Below are 25,974 nucleotides of genomic sequence, written 5' to 3'. Positions count from 1 at the left end.
GAGATGCCTTGGACTGACACTGAGCAGAACCTGAACAGAACATGCCAACATCCTGTCCTCACTTGGGTGCTGGATCCAGAGACACTGTCTACCCCAAGCTCATCTTCCTCCCTTGAGATCCCCTTCCCTGGACAGTAGCAGTCATCACGATACAGCTTGCTCTGCAGAGAGCGCAGATACATGGCTCACTAGTAACCAGCACTTGGTTGAGTCACAGCACTGGGGGTCTCTGGGAGCTGCACCCTTCTATAGAGATGTCAGCGTCTTCAGTGACTTTCAGTGACCCTGTACCAGGTCAGTCAGGAGCTCCTCGGCAAGCAAGCCTCTTTCCTGGAACCAGGTGAGGGCAGTCTGGCCCAGTATGGTCACCCCTGGTCTGGCTCTTGTCACTTGTATTTAACCTCTTTCCCTTCTCCGTCCCAAACTCAAGAACCAGGCAGTGCTGGATCAATTGAATAGTGCCATTTATTGCCCCCACATCCCTTCTCCACCAGAGTCCAGGGAGCACACAGGACTCTGTCCTCTCAATGAGACCGTGATGGGAAAAGGAGGCTACTTCTTCACTCCTCTGCTACTGCAAATCCAGGAGGGAGAGGAACGACTTGGGCTAGAAAATCGACAAGGACCCATGGGGCAGAAAAATTAATGAATGGGAGGGACCAAAAAGGTATGATTAAAAGAAAATTCTAGAAAGGAAGACCCTCTTGGTGCACAGGGCCAGGATCCCTCCATTCCTTAGGACACCGCAGCCCCACACCTGCAGTGGTGGATGGCCTCTCTATTGAGGGTCTAGTGCCGATTGATCTACACAATTCTCTCACATAGTCTCTGATTCCCAGGCTGGGAACCTACAGGGCCGGTGCGAGTCAGCAGAGAGGCTGTGGGCATTCCTGAGAATCTGCCCTGATGACTGAGGGACCTCTCATACCCAGGTCAGCGTGGGCCAAGGAAGAAGGGAGGCTGCTGCTCCTCTCGGTCCGGTTCTCCCTGGGCCTCTTGGTCTTGCTCGCTGATAGTCCCCACTGAGCCCGAGGGGCCCTGCCCACCCCTCGGGCACCCCCGTCCCTACCGGGCCTCCCCACCACGACACTCTGCACACCGCGCAACGGACGACTGATCCTCGCCGTCGTCCTCCCCACCTGCCCGATAGAAACTCTGTCCGCAGCTGCTGCAGACCGACGGCGCCCCAACCACGTGGATCTTCTTGTGTCTCCGCAGGGCAGCGCCCTGTACGAAGCCCTCGCCACACTCCACGCAGATGTGTGCAGGCTCCTCGCCACCCGCTGCCCCCAGCCCGTCCCCGTGCTGCGCGCATTGGTGGGCCAGCAGCCCGGCCCCGTGCCCAAAGCCCTTCCCACACTCCATGCACACGTACGGCTTGGGCGCCGGAGCCCTCCGTGACCGCGGCCCCGCTGCCCGCTGCCCTGCTCCGGCCAGGGCTGCGGCTGCCGCTGCACCGTCCCCCGGTGCTCCCACCACGATGATGCCCTCGCCGTCACCCACTGGGATGGCGATCTCGCCGTCCACCGCCGCAGCCTCCTCGGGCGCTTTGGCGCGCCGCACACTAGCCGCCAGCACCTTGGCCGCCACACCGGGCCCTGACAGCTCTGGGTGCAGCCGCAGGTGGCGCGCCAGGCTCTTGGGCTGGCTGAAGCCGCGGCCGCAGCGCGGGCACACGAAGGGCTTGAGGCCACTGTGTGAGCGCCGGTGCTTGGCCAGGCTCTTGCTCTGTGTGAAGCTGCGGCCGCAGTCGGGGCAGGTGTAGGGCTTCTCGCCCGTGTGGATGCGCTGGTGCTGCATGAGGTTGGAGCTCCAACTGAAGCGCTTGCCGCACTCGGAGCAGGCGTACGGCTTCTCGCCTGTGTGGATGCGCCGATGTTGCACCAGGTGCGAGCTCTGCGAGAAGGTCTTGCCGCAGTCGCTACAGGCGTTGGGCCGCTCGCCTGTGTGCGTGCGCTGGTGTCGGGTCAGCTTCGACCAGTGGCTAAAGCTCTTGCCACACTCGTTGCAGATGTAGGGTGCGGGCGGCCGCGGCCGAGGCGGGGGCCCAGGCGGAGGCGCCGACTGGGGTGGGGACAGCTTGGTCGGGGGCCAGCTGGGGACGTCGTCGTCATCCATGATGAGGATGTCCACTATAAAGCAAGAGGAAAGGAGGCAAGTCAGAGGTGGCGGGCCCATAGTGACTGTCCACATGCAGGTAGCCAATGGATTGATTTCAGTTTAATGAGCAACCCGGGGGCGGCTCATCCTTTCAGGGTTCCGACAACCCAGGGCCAGCTGGGTTGTGCCAGCTCGCAGCCCACATCCCTTATCCCATGGAGCACTGATCACTCAAGGTATTTCATAGCCCATCTCCCTAAACCTGCTCTTCTTCCCTCAGAGAGGACTTCTCTGCTAACCTTTCTCTGGACCTGTAGACCAATGGCTAAGGCTACCAGGGCCCCCATAAAGGTCTACCAACCAGAGCTATAGAGGGTCAAGGGTAAAGATGCTAAGAGAAACCCCAGCACAAATGGCACCTGAGTATCAGTGTGGGTGGGAGGGCCAGACCTGATGCCGCTGGAAAGATAGGTCTCAGAAGGTCTGCAGGCTAGGACATAATGGTGTCACATTTGGGCAATCCTAGGTGCAGGGCGGGAAACAAACGGGAAGGAGTTGGACAAACAGGAGGGAACACCAGCTTGTGATGTGCCCTAGCTTGACAATCTGGGTATGCAAGCCCCACAGTTAGCCTATTACACCCCCACCTATCAAGGACAACTACAGTCTAGGGGTCTTGCTCTGAACAACTGAAGGGTAGCCCCAACTCACTCCACGTACATCCAGCTGCCTCGAAGCCTGCTCCTGTCCAAGTCTAACTTGTCCTGCTCTTGAGGCAGGCTACACTTTCTCCAGGAGTCTACCCACCTCTTAAACTCCTCCAGCCCCCACCCCTTTACAGCAGAGCCGAGGCCCACGGTCATATGCCAGGGCCTCTCCAGGTACATCCTGCCAACCAGCTCAACTGAGCAGCACCCTGAAGTCTCTTCAAAATCAGGCTCACAGCCCACTGAAGTTCTCTTCCTCTCTCACCAGCTCCAAGTACTCATAAATGCGGCCTCGGAGGCAATGCTGGCAATGAGTAACTGGCCCACTAGGCCGGAAGACACACTTGAGGCCTGTCAACCCCACATCTGGTGGCTGCAGTGCAACCTGCTTCTTTGTAATGGGAGCTAGGTAGGAGGGAAGGACGCAACTGTCAAGGTCAGCTCTCTGACAGGTGTGTGAAGCCCCTGTCCCCCATCAGGACTGGGGAGAGTGGACTCGAGGCAAGGTCCCTTCTACTTCTACACTGAAGCAAACACTTCCAGTGTCATAACCTAAGGAGGCGGCCTAAAGTCAGATGGACACAGGGAGACAAGGTAAGAAAATGCAGTCTGTAGTAGAGAGATGGACTTCATATGCTCCAGGGGCCCACGGCTGCCTACAGACCTCTACAGGTGTGTGTGCGTGCATGCGTGCGTGTGTTCTATGTCAAAAGTTACAGAGAACTCTCCAAGCAGCCTAGAGTTCCCATTCAGGCGCTGTCCCTCAGGGCCTAGATAAAAAATAAACTCAGGAGATAACGATCACAGACAGGCTGGGTGGCTGATAAGGGGTTAAAGCTGAAGCAATGGAGAGATGCTTCAAAGTGGCCCCATTAGTGAAGCTGGACAGGTGAGAGTAAACATGGCTATTCTGTCAGGGCCCAAATCTGAAAGATAAGTGGAGCTTCCTCCCTCCGAGGGCAAGTTCCAGGCCACACAAAGCAACTCTTAGCTGGCCAAAGGGTCAGGACAAAGACTATAAAGATTAAATACTTCCTCCTCGGTGGATCCAAAGAATAGAGCTGCTCTTTCACCTAATACCCACACCACCCTGGGAGAACTGTGTGCACCCTCAACCAGGAACCAGGCCTCAGGCCCTAGGCTTCCTCGTATCTTGCAAACTCTATTTAAAAAAATAAAAGAACCTCTACTGCAGGTGTGGCTGTCTCCCTTCTTTACCTTCTCCCAATACTTTGACCCTTAAGCTCACAGTAATCCCTCTCCCTCTAGCATGGATCGAAATGTCTGTCCTCAAGTCCCCTTCAGCATCTGGGAATGCTTTAAGAACAAGAACCTTGGGGGCGGAGGGAGGCTCAGTGCCCCGGCTACACTTCTTTGCTTGGAAGAAATGTTCCTAGTTCCAAGTATAAGAGACTAAAGTAACAGTTAATGGTGACAGAACCAGAAATAGGCCAAGCCAAGATCTGAACAGCCACATCAACGGTCACTGCCCAACACATCTGCAGCAGTTCCAAGCTTAGGGTAGCCAAGGGCACTCACCCACCGAAGCCCTAGGACCTTCCGGCTTCACTGTGTTCCCCAACTTCAGCTACACCGTCACAAGGCCAGCAAGGTGGCTCTCCAGGTTCAAGGCTGTGCCACACTAGTCTAAGGCAAAGACTTTGAGAATTGCCTGGGTAGAGAGCAAATCCAGGCACACAGTGGGCAGAGATACTCACTGCCAGTCTAGAAATTAAGGCAGCCTAGAAGCCCGTCCCCAGAAGGATGGATAAGGAAACATGCATGCGTACAATGCAATTTTATTCAGTGGTACAGAATGAAATATGCAGGACAATAGGTGGAACTAGATTATTACATGAGACAGGCCAGATTCCAACAATATCACTTTTCCTCATACTAAGAAGCTAGATTTAAGCTAGGGAGTGGTGGCACAGCCTTTAACCCCAGCACTCAGGAGGCAGAAGCAGGTGGATCTCTGTGAGTTCAAGTCCAGCCTAGTTTACAGAGTGAGTTCTAGGACAGCCAAAGCTACAGAGAAACCCTGTCTTGAAACACACACACACACACACACACACAAGCAAACAAACAAACAAAAAAAAACCAGCAGCAGCAAGATTTAAATATACGTATGGAGCTGTGTGGTGTGTGACTTACTGGGTAAAAGAACTTGCTGTGAAAGCAAGAGGTCCCGAGTTCAAATCCTCAGCACCCATATAAAAGCCAGGCATGGCAATGCAGGCCTGACTCTCCAATGCTGGCTGGTGGGTAGAGACAAATGGACTCCCTAACAAGGCGATCTAGCAACAAACACACGCAGCTTCAGGGTCTGTGTGAAGATCAATATGCTAAAACAATCTGCATGTGCCTCTGGCCTATGCACACTAGTGGATGGGCACACACAGTGGGCAGACACATGTACACACACTCTACACATACACAGACAAACATACATGTGGGAGGGAGAAAGGAGACTGGGGGAGGAAGAGGTCTAAAAGGGGCAGGTGGGCAGGCAAAATGCAAGAATGGAATACATGACAGAAGAAAGCAGAAACAAAATAGTGACACGTATGTACTCAAGTGTCCTAATGGGGTCTGGGAGATGGCTCAGCAAGGAAATGTGCTTGCCCTAAGTCTGACAATCTGAGTTCAGTCACAATGCCCACATGGTGGAAGGAGAACACCAACCCCTCAAGTTTTCCTCTGGCCTCCACATGTGTGTGGTGGCATGTTTGCACCTGTGCACATACAAAACACAATTTAAAACACTAAAGATTCAAAGTGCCAGTGTACCGTGTCTGTGCATCTCTGAGCAGTGTTCGCAGTCATGACATGGAATCTGAATGTTGAATACAGCAGGAAGTCTCGGAGCTCAGGACAGAGACCTGCAGGGGGCGGAAATGCATCCACCTCCTTCAGGGCCATCACAGGCTAAGTGACAAGCTAGGGAAGAAGTGAATAAGCAGTAGGGGCAAGAACTCTGGTCACGTGTGTTCCTTCCTGGGGCTCCAACTTTTTCTAAGTTGTCTGATTATTTAGTTAAGTGTGCCTGTTTTGTAAACGGGGCAGGCTGTTAAGTGATTAAGTAGAAGTTCCAGGGTTAACTCAGTCGTTAAGGGCACTTGTTGCCCTTGCAGAGAACTCAGGTTCGATTCCCAGCACCAACACAGTGCCAGAAAAATCACCTGTAACTCCAGCTCTGGCACCCTCCTGGCCTCCACAGGCACCAGACAGGCAAATGGTATACAGACATACATATAGGCAAAACACATAAAATTTAAAAATATCAGAAAGAGGCAGGCCCACATGCCTCTGCTGGCTACAGTCCACTCACCTCCTCTGGACTAGTGGACTGACAGACCACCCCTTTGTAGCCCAGCCTTGCCAAAGACAGTCTCGAGATGCCGTCCTGTCCTCTCCCCAAAGAAAGGCTCCTGGGATAATATTCAGATCATGGACCAACTGGCCACAGAAGGGGCAGCTATTTGTTCTGTTTGTGGGATAGCAGCTGTGATGATCTCAAGACAACACATTAGAAGTAAGCTCTTGGTGCTTCAAGAGCCCACTTCAGGAAGTTGTAGGCAGGACATTGGCCCAGTTTTTGAGTGTAGGTTGGTTTCCTATTCTTCACCAAAGTGACCAACTGAGTCTTTCCCCCTTCCCAACACCATAAAACGCAAGGACTGCAGGCTGGTCCTGGTGGTGCAGGGTCTGCAGTATCTGCTTTCTGGGAGGCTAAAGCCTGCTCAAGCTCAGTATGGGCAACTCAGCAAGATCTTCTGACCACAGAAAAAGTATAACAGGGCTGGGAATGCAGCTCTGTGGCAGGGCCCTTGGGTCCCCAATACCACAGCAAAAACAGGCACTCTGTTATATTCACTCAGGCTGAAACTGCCCATCTCCAGTGTGAGCGAGCCTCCTCAATGCTGCTGTCCTCCCTGGGTGCAGGACAGCATCCTGTCTGTTCTATATGCTGCTTACCCAGACCCACCGCGGAAAGCAGGACTCCGGAGCAGAATCCAAAGTGCCTGTTTGGGGTTTGTTTTCAACTTGTGAATCCATACTGGCAACTGCCACGTGCACTCTCGGCAACCCAAAGTTTTTATTTCAACTATTTAGTACCTCCCACTTGGGTTGGCTCCCATCATCACTGTGGGCAACGATGGAAGCAGAACACAGGAATCACTTACTGGTGTGACCCATGCTGCCTTCTGGGGACAGCCATACTAAGTGCCCTAAGGGGTCCCTTTCCATTTTCACAGTATTTTCATAGGCAGGTATCTGGGTGGCCAGCCCCTGTTCACTGCCACCTTTTGCCTACCTCTCTTTGGTCACTGGCGTTGTCCAAAGCTTATTCACCACATTTTTGGGGAAAGGACCACAGCTAAGGGGCTTAACTGGGCTCAAGTTCTGTCAAGACCCTTCAAATCCTCGGCTCACCCCTCAGCCTGGTTGTCAAGGTTACATTACTATTGTTTTGTTGGGCTGAAATGTTGCTGACAGGAAGTCTAACTTTACTTGTTGCCTTTATTTTTCCTTATAAGATATTCATTCTTCCTGCCAGGAAGCTGGATTTTGGTTTTGTAACAAGTGGGATCAAGCACTGAAGCCCAGGCATGGGAAATGAGAGCGCTACACTGAGCCACATCCTGGCCCTCGGCTCTGAACAGATGTTCTCAGTGTTTGTGACTTGTTCTCAACAGAGCTCAATAGTGGGGATTCTCACTTGGATTAGTTGTTAGGATGTATCTGTGTTTGTGTGCGCATGTGTCTGTGTAAATGCATGCCACAAGTGTACGATAATGGAGAGGTCAGAAGAAGGCATTAGATTCCCTGAAGCTGGAGTTACAAGCAGTTGTGAGCTGCCAGACATGGGTGCTGGGAACGGAATCTGGGTCCATGGCAAGAGCAGCAAGTGCCATATATCCTATTTCTTTGCTTTGCATGTATCAAGGATTCAGTCTAATTGTGTATCACACCTTCTTTGCCTAACTTCAATATTCTTTACTTCATTGTAATCTTTTTTTTTTTATTTTCTTTTTTGTTGGGGGCGGTTGGCCCTTCCTTTTAATCCCAGCACTCAGGAGGCAGATGGATCTGAGTTTGAGGCCATGCTGGTCTACAGTTCCAAGACAGCCAGCATTACCAAAAAATCATCTTAAAACAAAAATAACTTGCTTTCATTTTAACAAGTATCCTGTTTCTCATCTTCTTAAATAATTTTAATTATATGTACTATTGAGGGGGCTGTGTATGTGGGTGCAGGTGCCCAGAGTCCAATTATCAGGCCCTTTGGAGCTGCAGTTCCAGATGTTCTTCTGCAAATACACGCTCTTAACCACTGAGTCATCTCTAGCCCCTCACCTTTAATATTCTGGGAACAATGTGCTTATTGACTTGAGTTCCTTCTAGTCTTTCCATTCTGAGATGGTTTGCCCTATATAAGAGTTCTACAATCACATGGTTTTTCTGTGTGCAGTGTTCTCGCAATACACCTAAGCAATCTGGACTTTGGGGGAGGGGGGATTCCCAGTCACCTGGCTGTGAAGAGGCTGCCCTGTTTCCTTATTAACCTAACAGCCTTCTAGGGCACGGGCCACGGCTACTTGTACAGGCAGGTGTCCTGGCTCATGAAGCAATCGGATGGAATTCTCTGCTGTTTTCATACTGTGGTCACACAAATGGCCACCCCTGTTTCCATCAGAACATTCTCTCTTTCCTCCCTCCCTGCTCACAATTAGCTCCCTAGACCATGCCACGCAAGTCTAGGTTCATTGGTTCAAGACCCTAGGCTGCTCCTCACTGGCCTCCCTGGGCTCTCATGTCTCACAGTTCTGCATACAACACCTACTTTATAGTTATGGGTCCTCAAGTGTGTCCTTGCCCTCAAGCTTCCCAATGAACACCTGAAAGCCATCTCCTCTGCTTCCTTTCCCTAAGACACCCCTACACACCCAGGCTGAGGTGGGTTAGCCCATTTAATGTCTACTAGAGCTAGCAGGTATGCTCAAGGCCTGACACTTGCCAGTGTGGTCTAATGGCTTGGGGTTTGGCTGTGTTGGTGTACTACTACACAGGGACCTGGGAAAATTCAAGGACCATTGCAGTTGAAGTGAGCTCTCCCAGGTGACGGAGGTGCATGGCAGGGTGAGTGCTATGTTCCACAGGGAGGACAGAGCCTCATCACCCAGTGGGAGTCTACCGCAATACTGGATGAAAGCCCTTTCGACTGGAACTACTCTACTTTTTGTCTAGAAATCCTGTTGCCAGGCTAAGAACTAAGACAATCTAGAAGGATTACTCTCGTCACGGCCACTGCCCATCTCATATGGCAGCTGGAGCAATCAGGAGAAAAGGAGCTTCAGGTACTGTGAAACTGCTTCAGCCCTAGGGAGCTCTAGCTCACCTGTGCACCCCAAGCCTGAGCAAGCTGCTTGGCCTCTGCCCCAATTCGGCTCCCACCCACCACCTTTCAGAAATAAGGCAGATCAACAGCAGGCAGCCTGACCTTCCCAGGCTCCATGCATGCTCACTGAGATGGCAATGATGGTGGGACACACTGCAAGTGCCATTCTCAGTAACAGCATTAGTGCCTCTTTGAACAGGCTTCCCAGAAATATGCAAGAGTCCAAAAAAAAAAAAAAAAAAAGCCCTGCGATCTAATTCTCTGGAATGCCTCTTATTTTCTCAGCAACCACTCAGCAGAATGAGGTAACAAGGCTTCCGCTGTCCAGAGCAGGGCTCTGCTGAGGACCACCTTTAGAGACTAGTCAAGCCTGTGATGAACAGGCCAGCACCTAGACAAGGCAGAGCCCAGGAAAAGCAACGTCAGTGTGCTGGCCAGCTTTAACTGTCAACTCGACACAAGCCAGAATAACCTGGGAAGTCTCAATAAAGGGTCGTCTACACTGGCTGTTCTGTGGGCACGCCTGTCGGGAACTGTCATCAGCTAACTGATGTGGGAAGAGCCAGCCCATTGTGAGGGCGTCACTGCTCAGGGAATCCGAAACTGACATGAGGGGAAAGAAAGCAAACTGGGCCCGCGCAAGCAAACATGCATTTATTTCTCTCAGCTGTCGACTGTGGATGTCTGTGACTAGATGTTTCAAGCTCCTGCCCCTGTGACTTCACGCCATGATGGACTGTAACCTGGAATTAGAAGTTCAGATCAGCCCTTTCTCCCCTACGTTTCCACGGTGAGTTATTTTATCACTGCAACAGAAAGGAAACTGGGACAGTCTACATGCACTTCAGGCGCTCAGGGTCGGGCCAAACTTTTATTGTAACGCACCTCCCCCATGGATCTGTGGTTGTGTACAGGTGGAGGTGACGAGACAAGCCACCTCGGGTCATGACAGCAAAGTCTAAGGAACACTGAAGCAATGTGTTGTAAGCACCGATTTATTAAAATGGAGGGAGCCAACGCATCTGCCACAAGTAGCAGACTGTTCACTGTGCCGAATCATGAGCTTTCTTGTCATCACGCTGGTGTCACCAAGGAGAGGGATGAGGGTGCCGTAGGCCAGGATGGGTCTTACCCAACAAACCTAGGCACCACGTACCCCACAGGGGAGTTTTGATCCACCCAATAATCCTTTATTAAACAAACAAAACACATGTTGCCAACACTTAAAAATGAATGACTTCATATTTAGCCCAGCCCACCCTTCCCAATCTTACCACATGACTAGATTCCCCTTCCTAGTACTTCACTCATTCATTACAACTTCCAGAACATGAGTTTGGGGGCCACTCCTGATGTGAGGAGTGCCCGTAAAGCAGCCACAGTGCTCCTAGAACCAGAACAGAGCATAGGGCACAAAAGGGAGTGCTCAACAATAGCCAGCTGGAGACAAAAGGTGGACCCAAGGATCTGGAGGGGTCTGTTAAAAGAACCCTTAGGGACTGGAGCATCAGCCTCTCACTCTAGCTGTGGGTGTGGGGCTCTTGGAGGGAAAGGGGCAGGGGTTCGGCTACCACAAAGTCAAAAGGATGGTTCCCGGCCTGGTGGTGAGGGAGTGGGGTTGGCTGAAGAATCACCGAGGCCACCTCACCTGGGTTCTCATGACTGGCCATCTGCTGATCCTCAGAATCCAGCGGCCCCGGAGACCAAGCTTCTTCCCGCAGCTCCATATCTGGGTCCCTGCAGGAAGGGATAACACAGGAAGACAGATTACAGATGTGGACGGAATAGACGACTCTGCACAGCAGGCACAGTCACCGCAGACGGGAGCCTGCACTGAGACAGTGGAGGCTAAAGCTGCAGCACCCTGACTCAGGCGGTAAGACTGTTAGGCCCCATGGCTACACAGGCCACAGCCAACTTCCCATCTCCATGACTCAGTTTCCTCATGGGTGAGATGGAGGGCAGAGGTGCATGGGGCTACACAACCATGCAGATTTGACACTTAGTAGAAGAGACTCATATGCCTCCAGACTGTGGCAGTGACATTCAGGTACAACTGAGAGGAGAGAGCAGTGCTGTCGATTTCTACATCAAGATAAGAGCAACAAAAAGAAATTTCAGAGGCAGAAAGCCTGTACCTCCTGTATCAAACATGGACCGATTGGCTGCCCAAGTTTAGAACCATAGCAACAAGCCTGCTCCACAAGACAACACTAACACGTGGGTCTTCTAGGCCAGGCAATAGAAAGCCTGGGCTAGGTCCAGCCCTCAGGAAAACCCTGGACCACAGGTCCCCTACCAGTACAGCCACCGGGGACCCTTCAGGTGGTGTTCCTCCTGGCTCTGGAGAGCTTTGAGCAAGTGATGACTGCTATGGTCATTGTCCCTGCCAGGCTGTGTTTGAAGTGAGAGTCACCTCCTTGGAAGACCTGTTTACCCACCTCTACCCCCACCCGGCCTTTTCTCCGTCTCACCCTTGCAGTGATATTTTGTTTTTATCTTAACAAATAAAGTTTGCCTGTAGATCAGAGTGCAGAGCTAAACCACTAGAGGCCAGGCAGTGGTGGCACACACCTTTAATCTCAGGAGACAGGCAGACAGATATTTGTGAGTTCATGACCACCCTGGGCTACACGAAATTGATCCAGTCTAAAAGAGAAACAGAGCTCACACAAAGGTGAACCTAGCACATAGGATCGCACACTTTTAATCCCAGCCCTAGAGAGGTGGAGACAGGAGTGACTATGGCTGGGCTAGGTGGAGAGAGGAGCTCAAAGCAGTCTGAGAAGGCAGTCAGTCTGAAGCAGCCTGAGGACAGGATCGCCCCTTTGGTCTGAGGATTCAGTAGAGGTAAGAACTCTCTAGTGACCGGTTCTGCTTCTCTGATCTTTAGCGTTAATCCCTGTATCTGACTCTGAGTTTTTATTATTAATATCAATTAGAATTCGTGCTACACATTAGGGCTCCTTCATGTTACCAGGTTAGCCTGTCTTCATTCATCCACTCCTAAGCTAGCACTACCCACAGGAATCCCAGCACCTACAACAGTGTCAGGCAGCCCAAGTACCTCAGAGAACAACAGTACGAATACATAGGTGAATGAAACTGGGCCAAGGAAAGGTTTAAAAGAAAAACCCAATGAATTCTAGTACTTGGTTCTGCCCCAGGTCTGGTTCAGGAGGGGGAACCACATGAAACAGACACAAAGACCCAAGAGGGCCCCAGTTGCTGGAGCCAGGTCTGAACAGTTCCGTGACTGCACAAAGCGGCCAAGTGGCCCAAGAGCTAGGTGCAATGTTTAAAGGAACGCTAGGTGATGACCTCTCCAGAAGCTACTGAGAGAAAATTCAAAACACTGAGGATGCTTCTCAAAAGAGCAGCAAGGTTTAAACCGGGAAACCTGGAAGGACATCAGCCTATGGACAGGACAGAATGTCAGCAAACAGCAGCAGGCAAGCACAGGCATAGTCGTGAAGAGCCATGGGTCACGGGGCTGTGACACTAGTGGGTCCTCCAGCTCTCAGAAGTGAGTCCAAATCTCTTCTGTTCTCTTCATTCCCCTCATCTGACAACCTTCAGGAATATATAACACAGAATAGGCAGGGGTGAGGGCACAAACACATCAGAACACACACCCCAAGGTCTGTGCGGACATCAGTGACTCCCTCTCGCTCCCGAAAGCCAGAGCGCAGCTTCCTCTTGAGACAGGCTCTTCCTGTTCCAGGGGAGGAAACTACCTTATCAAGGCTGGGAGCCAAGGCCAAGGGATCTAGGAACAAACAAGCTTCCCCAGGCACAACTCTCTCAGCAGCACACAAGCCCCAAAGGGCCCTGCTCTTACATGATCCCACACACAAGGAGGCACCTGTACTTTCTGCTGGGTAATCGGCTTTGTAGCAGCTTATTTCTCAGACAGAGCGGAAAGCTCTGAGAGAGGAAGCTCTGTCCCGCCTACACAGGACGCACACTACGGGGCTCTCAGATGGCACACCATGCACACCAAAACTCCAAAGGAAGCTAGGTGTGGTGGTGACCATGTGTTAATAACAGCACTGAGAGGTGGAAGCAGGAGGATCAAAAGTTCCAGGCCAGCATTAGCTACAGAAGGCATCCAAGACCATCCCGGGTTACGTGACACCTTGTCTCAGGATGAAAAAGTGAGCCAACAACTCCAAGGAGAACTTGCAAGTACACTAGGAAAGTGCCAGGTGAACTGTCACATGGAAAACAAGCCACTTCTCAAACAGAAGGAGTGTCCGAGTTGCCCTACAATTGCACTGTTGGCATATACCAGAGAAGAAACCACGCACCTGCATAACAGCGTGGGTGAACAGCATGCAATGCTGTGCATGCCAGCTAGAAAGCAGACAGCAAATACTAGGGAAAGAAACAGGCCTAAGCCTATTATTCCACGTACATGGACTTCCCAAGGTCATGGACCCATTGAGAGCAGGGCCACATGGTTGCATGAAATGCCAAAGGTCACTATGCCCAGGGCACCAGTGTATGACTCAATTTTCATGAACTGCCAAGGTCACTAAGCCCAGAGCTACAAGGTGTGTGGCTCCAGTGAATAAGCTGGCCAAGGTCACAAAGTCCAGGGACTAGGAGTAGGTTTGTGTGTGAACTGCCCAAGGTCACTAAACTCAGGGTCAAATAAGCCAGGGTCACATGGTGTAAGAGTGTAAGATTCTGTATTCACGAACTACTCAAGGTCACTGAGTCCATGGCCACTGGGCACAGGATTCCATGGATATGGGCTCTCTAGAGAAGCCCACAGACAAAAAGTAGACTAGGCCAGGAAGTGGTGCACGCCTTTAATCCCAGCACTCAGGAGGCAGAGGCAAGTGGATCTGAGTTCGAAGCCAGCCTGGTCTACAGAGTAAATTCTAGGACAGCCAGGGCTATACAGAGAAACCCTGTCTTGAAAAAATAATTTAAAAACAAACAAGGCAGCAGCAGACTAGTGACTGCAGTGCTGTGACAATGTTGGAAATGACCGAAGAAGGCATGGGCTCCTGACACGGAATGAAACACATGAGACTAGACAGCAGCGACTGCCCTGCAATTCTGGACAGAGCAACTCGCCCAAGCGTGAGCTTTAAAACAGCGCATTATCAGCACACAAATATCTTTAATACAAAGAAAAATTTTAAAAACTACACATGCCTGATGACCATAAAACTGTCAACGTTACAAGTACCTAAGGGGAGAAAAAACAGACAAACTACAGGCACTGGCAGGGGTCAAAGAGGTGGAAAGAGGGCTGTCCTACGAGAGGCTGCTGGCAGTGTGATATTGTGTTCTCACTTAAATAAGCCCGGAGCTCAAGCAGCCGGGAATTCCGTCTCCAGCCTACTTCCTGCAGGCAGGAGGGGAGGCAGGGCACTCCTGCCTCCTCTCTACTCACCTCACCCCTGCGGCAGGCCTTCCGTGGTCAGACGAGGACAGACTCGACGGCCTGAAAGCCAGGAAGCCTTGCTATTCTGACCAGGCAGGGAGGCAACCCTCAAGGGGACTGGCAGGGTGACCTGTGCTGGTTGGGAAATGTTTGCCAGACTAGCCAAATTCCTCCTCCTGACACTGACACCACGATGACTCCCCTCAAATGGCCACATTTTATATGTTCCTAGTCACCTATTAAGAATGACAGTTTTGGTTCACACTGTGATCCATAAAGTCTAATATATTTAATACCTGGCCAAATAAAAGGAAGAGTTTCGTTGACTCTTAATGTTAAAGAACAAGAGATACAAAAACAAGGACAGCTTTCAAATCCATGAGGAGAGCTAGGGTTGGGAGCACAGACAGGAGGCAGCCTCGCTTAGGTCTCAGGCCATGTGCTGCTATGTTGATTTCTGTCTGTGAAGCCAAGTTGTATGTGTACGTTCCCCTTACCAAGGGAGCACACATAAGTCCACAGCACTGCTGGGCCTAGGGTACAGGAAGGGTTGGCTCCTATCCCACAGGTAAAATAACACACAAAATGTTCCGGAAGGGTTTGAGGAGATGGATAGCTCAGTCCATAGAAGCCTGCCACACTAGCACACAGAGTGAGTTCAATCCCAGCGCCTATGTAAAAGATGGATTTGACAGTGCACATGTGACCCACTGCTGGAGAAAGGGACACACAAGGATTCCTGAGGCTTGCTGGCCAGGTAGTCTAGCAAGACGATGAACTCCAGGTTCAGTGAAAGACAATTTTAAAAAATAAGAAAATGACTGGGAAAGACTTGCCATCATCAATCAAAACCTGGCCTCCACACCCACACAAAATGTCCTGAAAGATTTAAGACTTCAGAAGAGAAAGCATTCTGTTCTTCCTGCCTCGCTGCAGTCTTTTTGTTTTGCCCCAGGCCCCTGGACACAAGAGCCTAAATTTCTGTGTGGGGTAAGGCAGATCTTCAGCGAGCCTCACAGGTGCCCACCACTCTCACGTCCCGACTCCTCTAGTTAGCAGAACTACAGGGCATCTGGATGGCTGCCTAGAGCAGTCCACTGTGCTCTCCAGGAGCTGAAACACCTGGCAGACATAGGCACACCTCTCTTCACCTGGCAAATCCCAGTCTGGAAGCTCAACCCACATGTTACCACAGCTTCATGCTGTGACCCTGAGCAAGTAAAAGCTCTTAGGGCTCAGCTGTGTCGTTTCAGTGGACAAGCGAGTCACAGTGCTGTGGGACACCCCCAGTGGCATCAAGCTTGTAGGGATGAATCAGGGATTCTTGCAAAGTGTTTAAGAAGGGCATCCAGTCCTCTTCCTCTCCTATCCACTGGGTCCCCCACTCATGGAGGTAGCTACTGGCTCTCTTGTTCTAGGTCTTGAGGTGCAGGACCCACTTGAGATCTCACAGCCTGGGGAGTAGGATGCTGTGTTTGCAGGGGAGGCACAGAGAAACCAGGAGAACCTTAGGAGCCACAAGCCCAGATCCATGGAAAAGAGCCCCACCTGAACACAAGAAAACTCCAAGATGTGCAAAGGTGTTCATAGTGGAGTTTATGCCCAGCATATGGCAGAGGCCCTAGATCTGACCCTCTAGGGTCAAGCTCCAGCACCGCTGAAGAAATAAGAGCAAACAGTCCAAGCAACACGATGCTTCTGACCAGGAGCCCTGCAGGTGTAGGCCACCCCTGCCTTCCCTCCTCCTTTCCCTTCTCAGCCAGTACTTCCAGCTTCTGATGTTCACCCTGCTCTGACCTCCTCCTTGCAGAAGTAGACAAGTGAGCACCCCCTCGGCCCCCACCCCTCCCAGCAGGGCCCTTAAGCAATCCAATTAGCGTGTGGATCTGACAGGGCTATTAAGCCCAGACAAATTATTGTTATTATTGTTGTTATTAGGTCCCACCCACCCCCTCTGGATGCCTGCCCACCAATTATCCCCTTGCTTTCTTCTGCTGCCAATCTCACCTCCTCCTCCCCCTGCCTGCTAGGACTGGGTGCAGAAGCAGCCCCTCCTGCCCCTCATCCTCTCTCCCTCACTTGCTTCCCTGTTCCAGCCTAGCATTCCTTGCTCCTTTCCTCCTAGCAGCACCTTACCTGTCATTCATCTCCAAACCACCTGTCCTCTTCTGTTTTCATTAGCAAACTACACTCTCTGACTTTTCTGTCACCAAGTGCCCACATTTGCTTTTGAGTCTCAAACACCCCTACCCCCACCTCCCCAAATCCCTGGGTCACCAGCAGAGATACCAACACCACTATCATCCCTTCTTTTTTCAAAGGCGCCAAGCAAGCCATTGCCTCCTCTGTTCGTTCCGTCTACTCCCTCCACCCACCCACCTACCTCAGGACCTGCTCCTGCGTACCTTCCCTCACTGGCACTCCAGTTCTGGATGCAGCCTGTGCCTCTCAAGACCCCTCTCCACTCCACAACCAATTAGTCTTTGTAAAAAAGTTACTTAGTTCAAATAACCTAAATAAAAACTAAGCAAACAAGCTGAGACATGGCTCAGTGGCTGCACGGTGTGAGAACCAAGTACACGTCCCCAGCACCCACATAAAAACACTAGGGAAAGCACTCTACACCTGCAACCCCAGCGCCAGGAAGCAAAGCCAGGCCTGTTTGGGGAGGGGGATTTGCAAGGCCAACTAACGCTCATCTACCCAAAAGGGTGAGTTCCAAGATCAGTGTGACCCCCACCACAAAACCCAAGGTAAAGAGGCTGGAGAGATGCTACAGAGGACATAATCTGGTCCTCAGCACCCACATGGCAGTTCACAACTGCCTAGAAATCCAGTTTCAAAGGAGCTGATGCTCTTCTGGCCTCAAGTACTCGCATGTACATGGCACATATAAACAGGTACATACGTGTTAAATAAGTAAATAAATCTTTAAATTAAGTGGTGCACACCTCCCAGCACTTGGGAGGCAGAGGCAGGAGGATCAATGAGTTCGAGACCAGCCTGGTCTACAGAGTGAGTTCCAGGACAGCCAAGGCTACACAGAGAAACCCTGTCTTGAAAAAGCCAAAACTAACAAATAAAAGATAGAATGCTCACACTCATAAGTATCTGCACATGTGCAGTCAGAGCACACACACAAACCCTGCTGTAAGCACCAGGCCTAAATACCCTTTTCTCCAAAGAAGACATCCAGATGGCCAGTGGGCACATGAAATAATGCTTGCCCTGGGGAAATTCAAGTACAGCCACAAAGAGGATCCACTTCACATTACAGGCCACTGTCATAAGTGCTGGTGATGAGGTCGAGAAAGGAAGCCTCAGGCTTGGCTGACGAGAGGGCAAGGCGGGTGCACCTGCTTTGGAAAACACCTGGCAGTCCCTCAAGGTTGAGCAAACAATCGTCATCAACGCAGCAATTCCACTCCAGTCTATATGCTAGAGCAGTGCATGGGAAAAACTTCCTCCACACGGAAATCTAGATGTGAATGTTCTGAAAATATAATCACAAAAACCAAAAAGTCAATATAGCCAGGCAGTGGTGGTAGCACAGGCTTTTAATCCCAGCACTTGGGAGGCAGAGGCAGGCAGATCTCTATGAGCTCAAAGACAGCCTGGCCTACACAGTGAGTTCCAGGATAGCCGTTACACAGAGAAACCCTGTTTTGAAAAACAAGAAACAAAAAAGAGCCAATAAAAATGGCCATCTAGAGAAGCATGGCACTCAGCCACAATTGGTGAGGCACTAACACACACAATAAAGTTGAAGCTCGAAGGCTTCCTGCTTGTAAATCAAGCCAAATTTGGGGAAGCACATACTGCTGCATTCTATGTAAGACCCCTAAAATAAGCAAACCCATAGAAGAGCAGTTCTCAACCTGTGTGCTGTGACCCCTTGGGGGAGAAGCAACCCTTTCACAGGCTTTGCAGATATCCAACACATCAGATATTTACATTACAATTTATAACAGCAGCAAAATTACAGTTACAAAGTAGTAAGGAAAATAATTTTATGGTGGCGGATCACCATGAGGATTAGTTTCTTTTTGTAACAAGAAAATTTTCTAAAATCTTGTGTGGTTCTGCACACACAAAGCAGTGAATATACTGAAAGTAAGCAAACTTGTGTGCTTTCTGTGGGTGAACTGTACCTTATGGAAACGATTCCCTAATTCAGTAAAACTTCCACGGGCAAGAAACATTACCCTGCCTAACAGAGTCCATTACAGTTCCATGCTGTAGCCACAAAACCAAAATTCGTCCAGCCCCCACAGGACCCCAGTCTGGCCCAGGCTCTGCAAACTCCCATCTTCTCCCAGAGCCCCAGTCTCACTATCTACCCCTACCGGGCCCTTCTGGAAAATCCTGCCCCAGATCTTCCAGCTCCTCCCCACTCAAGGGCTGACTCAAGTGCCTCCCGGCCCCTATGCCAGGGCCCCACCTCCTATCACATGCCAGCTGTGTCATTATCTCTAATCATCTTTCTATTTCCTTCTGTGCTCCCTGAGGGCAATCACTAAGTGTGCCAGGTACCTACCATTCCACAGTATGCTTGCTGCAGGTGGCCATCAGCCCACTGCCCTGCTGTCCTTCAGCAGGGTGTTCCACAGAGCAACGTCTCTGCTCTCCCTCCCTAGCAGATCCCTTCTGGCTTCCCTGTCTGTGACTGGCCTCTCCCCTCACTCCAGGCCCTCTGGCTTCCTCTCTAACCAAGCCCTGCATCCAACACCAGACCAAAGCTAAGCCCTCATCTCCTCAGCCCCTAGGACAAGGCCTGACCATCCAGGGCATGCATCCCACCCCTGGGCTCTTACACTTGCCCTTCGGGGGTGAGCTCGTGGGGACTACTCCATCTCATCCAGTCAGATTTAGTAGTGACAATCTGAGAACACCGTCTGTACCTCATCCGGATCTGAGGGTGTATTTAGACATGGCATGGAGCCAGGCAGAACTTCCTGGTCCTCATGCTCTCCTCTCCAGTGTTTTAGCTGAGGAGCCGCCTCTGCCTCCTAACTGGTCTAGTACACTCACTTCCTGTGGGCTCTAGTCTCTTCAGCAGGCATGGACACTGTCAACCCTGGCTAGCAGGGCCTGACGGTCAAGGAAAAGAAGTAAACAAGATCAGGATAGAGAAGGACCTTGACCCCACCTACCCCAGGAGAGCCCTCTAGATTCTAAATCCACTGTAAATCTGTGACACACTTGGCACTCAGCTGGAGCAGTCCCAAGGGGCACCCTGCTCAACCCTAGCCAAGCACAGCCAGGAAGCAGGAGCCAAGTCAGACGGAGACCTGCAGCATGAGCTCTCAGACTCAGTACGTCTGCAGATCTCCAGGGTCACTCATTCCTAAGCACCTGACTCCTAACCATTGGCAAATAACTGCAAACTGCCAAAAGCAAAATCCTCTTCAAGAATACACTGTGCAGGTTTATCAATAACCGCAAGTTAACCCAGGATGGGGGTGGAGTGGGATTCCAACAGTGGGGAACCTGGGATTGGTAGGAGGGGCACAAGGGAAGTGTGCCTCGTACTCAACTTTTCTGGGACCCTAAAACTCTAAAAACTAGATCTTTACAGACAGACGAAAGACCCATGAGCCATCTCAGACCCACCCTCTGGACTGGGCTGTTCTCTAGGTGCAGATACCACCTGGTCTTATGTCTTTCTAGATGTGCTGAGGTAACAGGCCCATTTGCCAAGCCCAGCATCAACAGGTCCTCCCTCGGGAAGCCTTCCCTCTGCTGCGACTGTCCTCCTTAGCCAACAGTAACATCACATTCACCAAGTGGAGATTAAACCCCAAGCCGTGGGGTGCATGGTGCTCTAAGAGCATAAACTTAGATCCTGATCCCCTCAACTCCCTGGGAGAGGCCAGAGGACAATCCCTACAGGAAAGCTGCCAGGGTTAGAACCTACCCCGCTGCTGACCAACCACGTGACCGAGGCAAGGTGCCTCATCTCACCCCATGTCAATAGTAAATCATAACACAAGCCTAGTACTGAACAAGAAAGCTGCTGGCACTTTTTGCCATCAGACAAGGCAATGAAGCCTTTGCTGCACTCCATAACTGCTGTTCCTGTTCAGAGATGAGAAAGCCAAGATCTAGACAACTGTGAGGCTAACACAATGTCATACAGCCACAGAGCAAACTCCAGGTCCAATCTGGGTTGGCCAGACTTCCCCTCAGGGCACTGGCACTGCTCTCAATTAATGTCTGTTCCTGTGGCCGAGTCCTCAGTCCTCTGGGAGATTTCTATCCGAACCCTAAAGCTCCTCCTATGGGTTTCCATCCCCTAACATCACTGGGAATGTCCAGCAGGTTGAGTCCTCAAAGGAGGCCAGGAACTAGTCTGACCATCCTGACCCTGCACACAGAGACAAAGCGATGCTCTGAGTAGCCTGGCCCTGAGGCTGAGATTTTATCTGATGTCTAGTCCCCAGCATTATCCACGTCAGGGCATGTACTCCAGCACGGAGCTAGACAGAACTCCCCATTGGGCACAGCAGAAAAGCCACTGTTCTGGGAGCACAAAAAGAGAGCCCAAGAGGCTAAGGCAGAGGAGCAGAGGCACGAGCAACCTGGGTCACCCAGCCCACTTAGACAGGGGCTGAGATGATTCCTCTACAGTTCTTTGCACTCCACCTTAGGGCCACTGATACTAAGACCATGACAGCTCAGCTTCCTACTCACCCTGCTGGCTAGTGAGGCCTCCACCACAGCTGACAGGGACCTCAATTCTCACCAACCTTCCCAGTCACCAGTAGAAGTCACCTCTGCTTATTCCACTAAGCTGTAAGTCCCCTATAAGAGACTAGGTCTCAAGAGTCTTCTGGCCAGCAGTCCTGTATGTAGGAGTCTTCCTGACAGTTTACCCACAGAATGGGAAACCAGGAACCTCAACCCAATGGCTAGCACCTAAGAATAGGCCTGTAATCCCAGACCCAGGCTTGCCCAGAACTGTTCCAACAGTAGGGATGGCCCTACAATCAGGGCCGGCTCTGGGCTCCTACAGAGACCATACTCTGAAGCTACTTTAGGGCCTAGGGAGCATGAACACTAGCACAAGCATCTGTTCTAGCCTGCCCAAACCGAGGTGACCACCTCGGTCCCAGGGACTCAAAGAAGTCAGCACCAGGTGCCTGCCAAGCTCTCAAAGCTCGTCATCAAATTTGCAGACTCTCCTAAATATGGGGCCCAACAGCCGGTACAGCCTGTTAGTCAGAGAATGCCAGTACGGATTTGGAAAGCTTGTGAAGTGGATCTGGGCACACCACCACCACCACCACCACGAGAACTATGGGTGCCCATCAGTGACTATATAGTTGTTGGTGGCCTTGAACTCTGCATCCCGCCATCTCCCGTAAGCCCTGGGGTTGCCTTGTCCAAGACCCACCATGCTAATGCCACTGTCCCTGAACTGAGATCTCAGTCCCTTTCCCTGGAGGCCCCTAGGCCCATGGCCACTCTGGCATATCTCCCTCTTGGTCTGAACAACTCCAAAGAGGGACTACAAGATTCTTGTCAAGTTGACCAGTGTCACCCAACAGCAGGTTTGGCCCACGGAAACCTTCAGAACTTCTCTCCAACTTAGGAGGTGTCCCCACCAGAGAACAATGTCCTGGGGTTAGCCGTGTCTGTAGTCTTGATGGGCTAGGCTTACTCAGGGAACTGTAACAATGCTCCCCACTTAAGGAGACAGTGGAGGAAACAGCCTGGGAAAGGGGAAGTGCTACACATCCAAGGTCACAGATCTGTAAAAGAGCCAAAACTGGGACTCAGGGGCGCTGGCTTCAAAGACCTTTTGAGTAACTTTTGCCTGAAAGGAAAGTACAACAGGCCTTGTACTGGGGAGGATACTGTTATCACCACCATTGTGTCCTCACTGGAACAGAGTGAAGTTCTTCTCTACCGCAGAACTTAGGAAGCTGAAACACGGATTTGAGCTACAAAGCCCATCGGGATGAATATTCCCAGTGGCTGCTACTCAGACTTAAACTTCACCACGGGCCAAGCTGGAGGATATGCCCTTCCCATCCCATCCTCAGCTCTTAGAGGGAAAATACATGAGATAAGCGGAATCAGAACCCAATGTTAAAGTTCTCTGGGCCATGGCAGCACAGCACTCAGAAACTCCAGAGAGGCAGGCAGGGAAGGCTGACTGCACACGACCCAAGAGGCTTAGGGCCCACCTGTGCTTTCAGCAGAGCTGAGGCTATACACCTCAACAATGCCCGACATGGAGTCTGAACCACACACTACACAGAAGGAAAAAAAGAAAACAAAACAAAAACCCGAGTCGCTGCCTTTTTAATAACGCCCTGAACAAAATTCCCTGGGCCTGTGCTGGGTCTGCCCTCAGCTTCTGCTTTCCACCCCCTACGTTCACCTTCCTATCCTGGAGCTCCAGCACCGGCCTGGCACTAAGACAGGCGTCGGTTCACGCTCCGCGCTCGCTTCTGTATCTGTAGATCACTTTTCCGACTGACCTCTGCAGGTGCTAGGGCACTCATGCCTAGGATTTGGGGGTCACCCTGTGACCTGCTCTGGTGCAGATTGGGGGTGGAGGCGGGAGGGCTGTTGAGGGGCGGGGCTCCGCGTGGGGCCCAGCCCCGAAGCCGCCCCTGGGGAGGAAGGCAACTGTCCAGGCTGGGCCGCACGGCCCACGCGGCGCTGACCTTGGCCTGGTGCTTCCTCTCCCGGGACCTGTTTCCTGCCGCCCATCTGCACGCGCGGGGGAAAGAGATGAATGGGCCTCCCGCCGCCTGCATCCCCGTAATTACCCGCCGGATCAAAGACCGGCACATGGCGCCCGGGGCAGCAACGGACCAAGCCGACTTGAAATGGGGAAGGAAGGGCATGAGAGGACTGAGGCCTAAACTGTCCCTGGGCCGCCGTTTCCGGTCAGCCCGGTCCAGGCGGCTGGGCCCCTTTCCCCATCTGCCCCCCCCACCCAAAGTCCCCGGCACTTCCGGCCATGGCCGGCGGCAAGCACGGACCGGGGGTCCCGGACCCCACCGCCCGCCTAGCGGAGATGCCTGCCAGCCCGCAGAGCCGCCTGCGTCGCGCACGCGCACTGCCCCAGCTCGCGGCGCCCATTCCCCCCGCGCTCCCGCGCGCGAGCTCCCCGGCCGCGCGCCCGCTCACGCCCACCCCCACCTCTAACGCGACGCGCACGCGCACTCGCCCGCTCTGCCGCGCTCGCCCTCCCGCCTCCCCACCCACCCCCGTCCGAAGCCCGGCTTCCCGACGCGCGCCCACCCCAGCCCCTCGGCGCACGCCCCCCTAAGTCCGCAGCCGCCCTCACCTCCTCGGCCCCGGGGCCGCCGCGCTGCACTCTTCCCCCTCTCGCCTGCCTCGCGGATGGTGGCAGCAGCGGCAGCGGCGACTCAGACCCTGGGGTCAGGGGGACGGGCGCCCAGGCCGGAAGTGACCTTCCCGGCCGCTTCCGCTCGCGCCTCTCCCTCTCCTCCCCCGCCCGGCTGTCACCGCTTCCTCGCCGCTCTAGGCAGGGAAACTCCGCGACCCCTGGCCGCCACCCCCCTCCGGCTCTATGGTTACCGAGAGGCGCCTTAGGACGCCACTTCCGGATGTGTCTAGGACCCGGGTCCTCCGTCCTGCTCTATGGCGCCGCTCTCCAAGGGGCTCCGGCCCCGCCCCCTCCCAGGACAGAAGGCTGGGCTCGACCCGTTAGGAGCACACTTCCGGGTGTCGGGGCGGCCCCCAACCCAGCCTCACCACTCGCGCCTGCGTGGTGAGCTGCTCGCAAGGACGCTCCCGCCACTCCGGTCCTCCTGGCGTCTCTATCATCGTAACCCCTTCCGCTCCGGGATGCCTCCAGGCCAACTCCGGTCTTTTGAAAAGCTCGGTTCCTGAGATCTGCTATCCTGAATCTTCTGGATTGAGAGTTGCACTTTGAGACGACGGGGACATATTGAGGTCTGTCCCCGTTATACAGATTAAGTGACATAGCAAGAATGACGGAGCCTGGGCTCGAACCTGCGGAGTATGCCACCCAATTAAGTGTTTCTCTATGACTTAAACTTTGCAAGGATGCTGATGATGGAGGAACGGAATGAAAGAATCCTCTGTAGCTAGTGCTTTCAAGGCACAGTTTGAAGCATAAAATGTCAATGTTAGCTTCTCTGAGACAAATGACATAATCAGTGCTCTATAACTTTACAAAAGCAGACGTCTGTGGTGCCCGTATTTAAACTGAGAGATGGACCATTTTTGAAACAACCCCTCCCACACTAGAGAAAATCCTGTGCAGCCTAAAGAAACAAAGCCCAAAGGCAAAAAGATAGATGACACCTGAGGACAAACTAAGAAAATGGAAAGCGTAACTGTCCCCTTAGCAAGATGCCAACTTTATGTGCCCCAGAAGCAGCACCCAGCCTTTGCTGCTGGGTCTGTTGGGCTGAGTAGAGAAGTAGGAAATTCAGGAGGAGGCCTGTGCCTAGCGCTGAAACGGAAAATCTCCAAACTGTCAGTAATTCATGTTCAAGGGCTGACTTCCAGGCCTAGATTAAAGATAAACCAGCCGACCTTCCAGCTAGTGATAAAGATCACGGGCTGCTTGTAACTGACTGAAAGAAAGACTAAAGGTGAACAAGGACTGTAAACAGAATTGATTATTCCTCCCTGGCTCTGAGCTACCAGAGCTAAAGGGTAAGCTGGCCCCAGTGAACACGCTTAGCTATCATCCAATCCTGAGTCCTGGCCATGCAGAGGAATTCTTAGAATGTTAACTGAGTTATATGAAGGTTAACTATTTCCTCCGTGGTGAACCTCGGAAGGCAGAGGCACGCTTACCCGTCTCATTCTCACAAAACCCTGCTAGGAACAGCTCTGTGCCCCTTTCAGTAACAAATACAAGGTACAAAGGCTCTGGGTGCACCAGGCTATCTCTGTCTCTCCTGACTTTTTTACTCTGTCAGCAGGTTCCCTCCCACACACTCCGTCTCCCTTCCCACTACACTTGCACTGGGTGGACACACACACATGCGCACACACACCCCCAACACAACCAGCTATCTTCCAGTCACTTGTTGTAGCTGATTTGTTTGGGTTTCTTTTTCATTTCCCTATGTGTGTTTGCACATGTATGGGAACACACGTGGGAGTCTGCATGTTGACATGTGGAGACCTGAAGTTGATGTCAGGAATCATACTCTCCATTGAGAATCTCTCGCCAGCGATCGAATGGAATCTTTAAATGTTGTACGTGTGTGTCCACACACAGGTGCCAGTGCACACACACATACGAGTGCGCATGCACTCGCCACAGTGTGCATTTAAGGCCAGAGGACACCTTTCAGGAGTTGGTTGGTTCTCTTCGTCTAACATGTGATCCTGGGAGG

General features: G+C 52.1%; 1 protein-coding gene across 4 annotated transcripts; it reads right to left on the bottom strand.

The window, feature by feature from the left end:
- Positions 1–210: 210 nt before the first annotated feature.
- Positions 211–24,237, bottom strand: Znf787 (zinc finger protein 787). 4 transcript variants are annotated; one of them, XM_013354529.2, is made up of 3 exons: positions 24,173–24,237; positions 10,859–10,947; positions 211–2,132 (listed from the first exon to the last, which is right to left on the bottom strand). In XM_013354529.2, exons 2-3 carry the CDS (start codon positions 10,935–10,937, stop codon positions 1,066–1,068), a joined length of 1,146 nt encoding a protein of 381 aa, XP_013209983.1. In that variant the 5' UTR covers positions 10,938–10,947; positions 24,173–24,237; the 3' UTR covers positions 211–1,065. The 4 variants fall into 4 exon arrangements, with proteins under 4 accessions (XP_013209983.1, XP_026632944.1, XP_013209984.1 ...); XM_026777143.1 differs by lacking the exon at positions 24,173–24,237 and adding an exon at positions 23,395–23,540; XM_013354530.2 differs by lacking the exon at positions 24,173–24,237 and adding an exon at positions 23,290–23,385.
- Positions 24,238–25,974: the final 1,737 nt, after the last annotated feature.

Source organism: Microtus ochrogaster, unplaced genomic scaffold, assembly GCF_000317375.1.
Source record: "Microtus ochrogaster isolate Prairie Vole_2 unplaced genomic scaffold, MicOch1.0 UNK47, whole genome shotgun sequence".
In the NCBI taxonomy this organism is placed as follows: Eukaryota; Metazoa; Chordata; class Mammalia; order Rodentia; family Cricetidae; genus Microtus; species Microtus ochrogaster.
The sequence above is the reverse complement of the archived record's forward strand: the minus strand, read 5'-3'. Positions and strand labels throughout refer to the sequence as shown.

What these genes read in the sequence shown, in the direction of transcription:
- Znf787 (XM_013354529.2), bottom strand. Translation starts at nt 10,937, where the DNA reads ATGGAGCTGCGGGAAGAAGCTTGGTCTCCGGGGCCGCTGGATTCTGAG. An exon ending in GGCCAGTCATGAGAACCCAG is followed by an intron (nt 2,133 to 10,858) that starts GTGAGGTGGCCT and finishes CTTGCTTTATAG; the next exon opens with TGGACATCCTCATCATGGAT.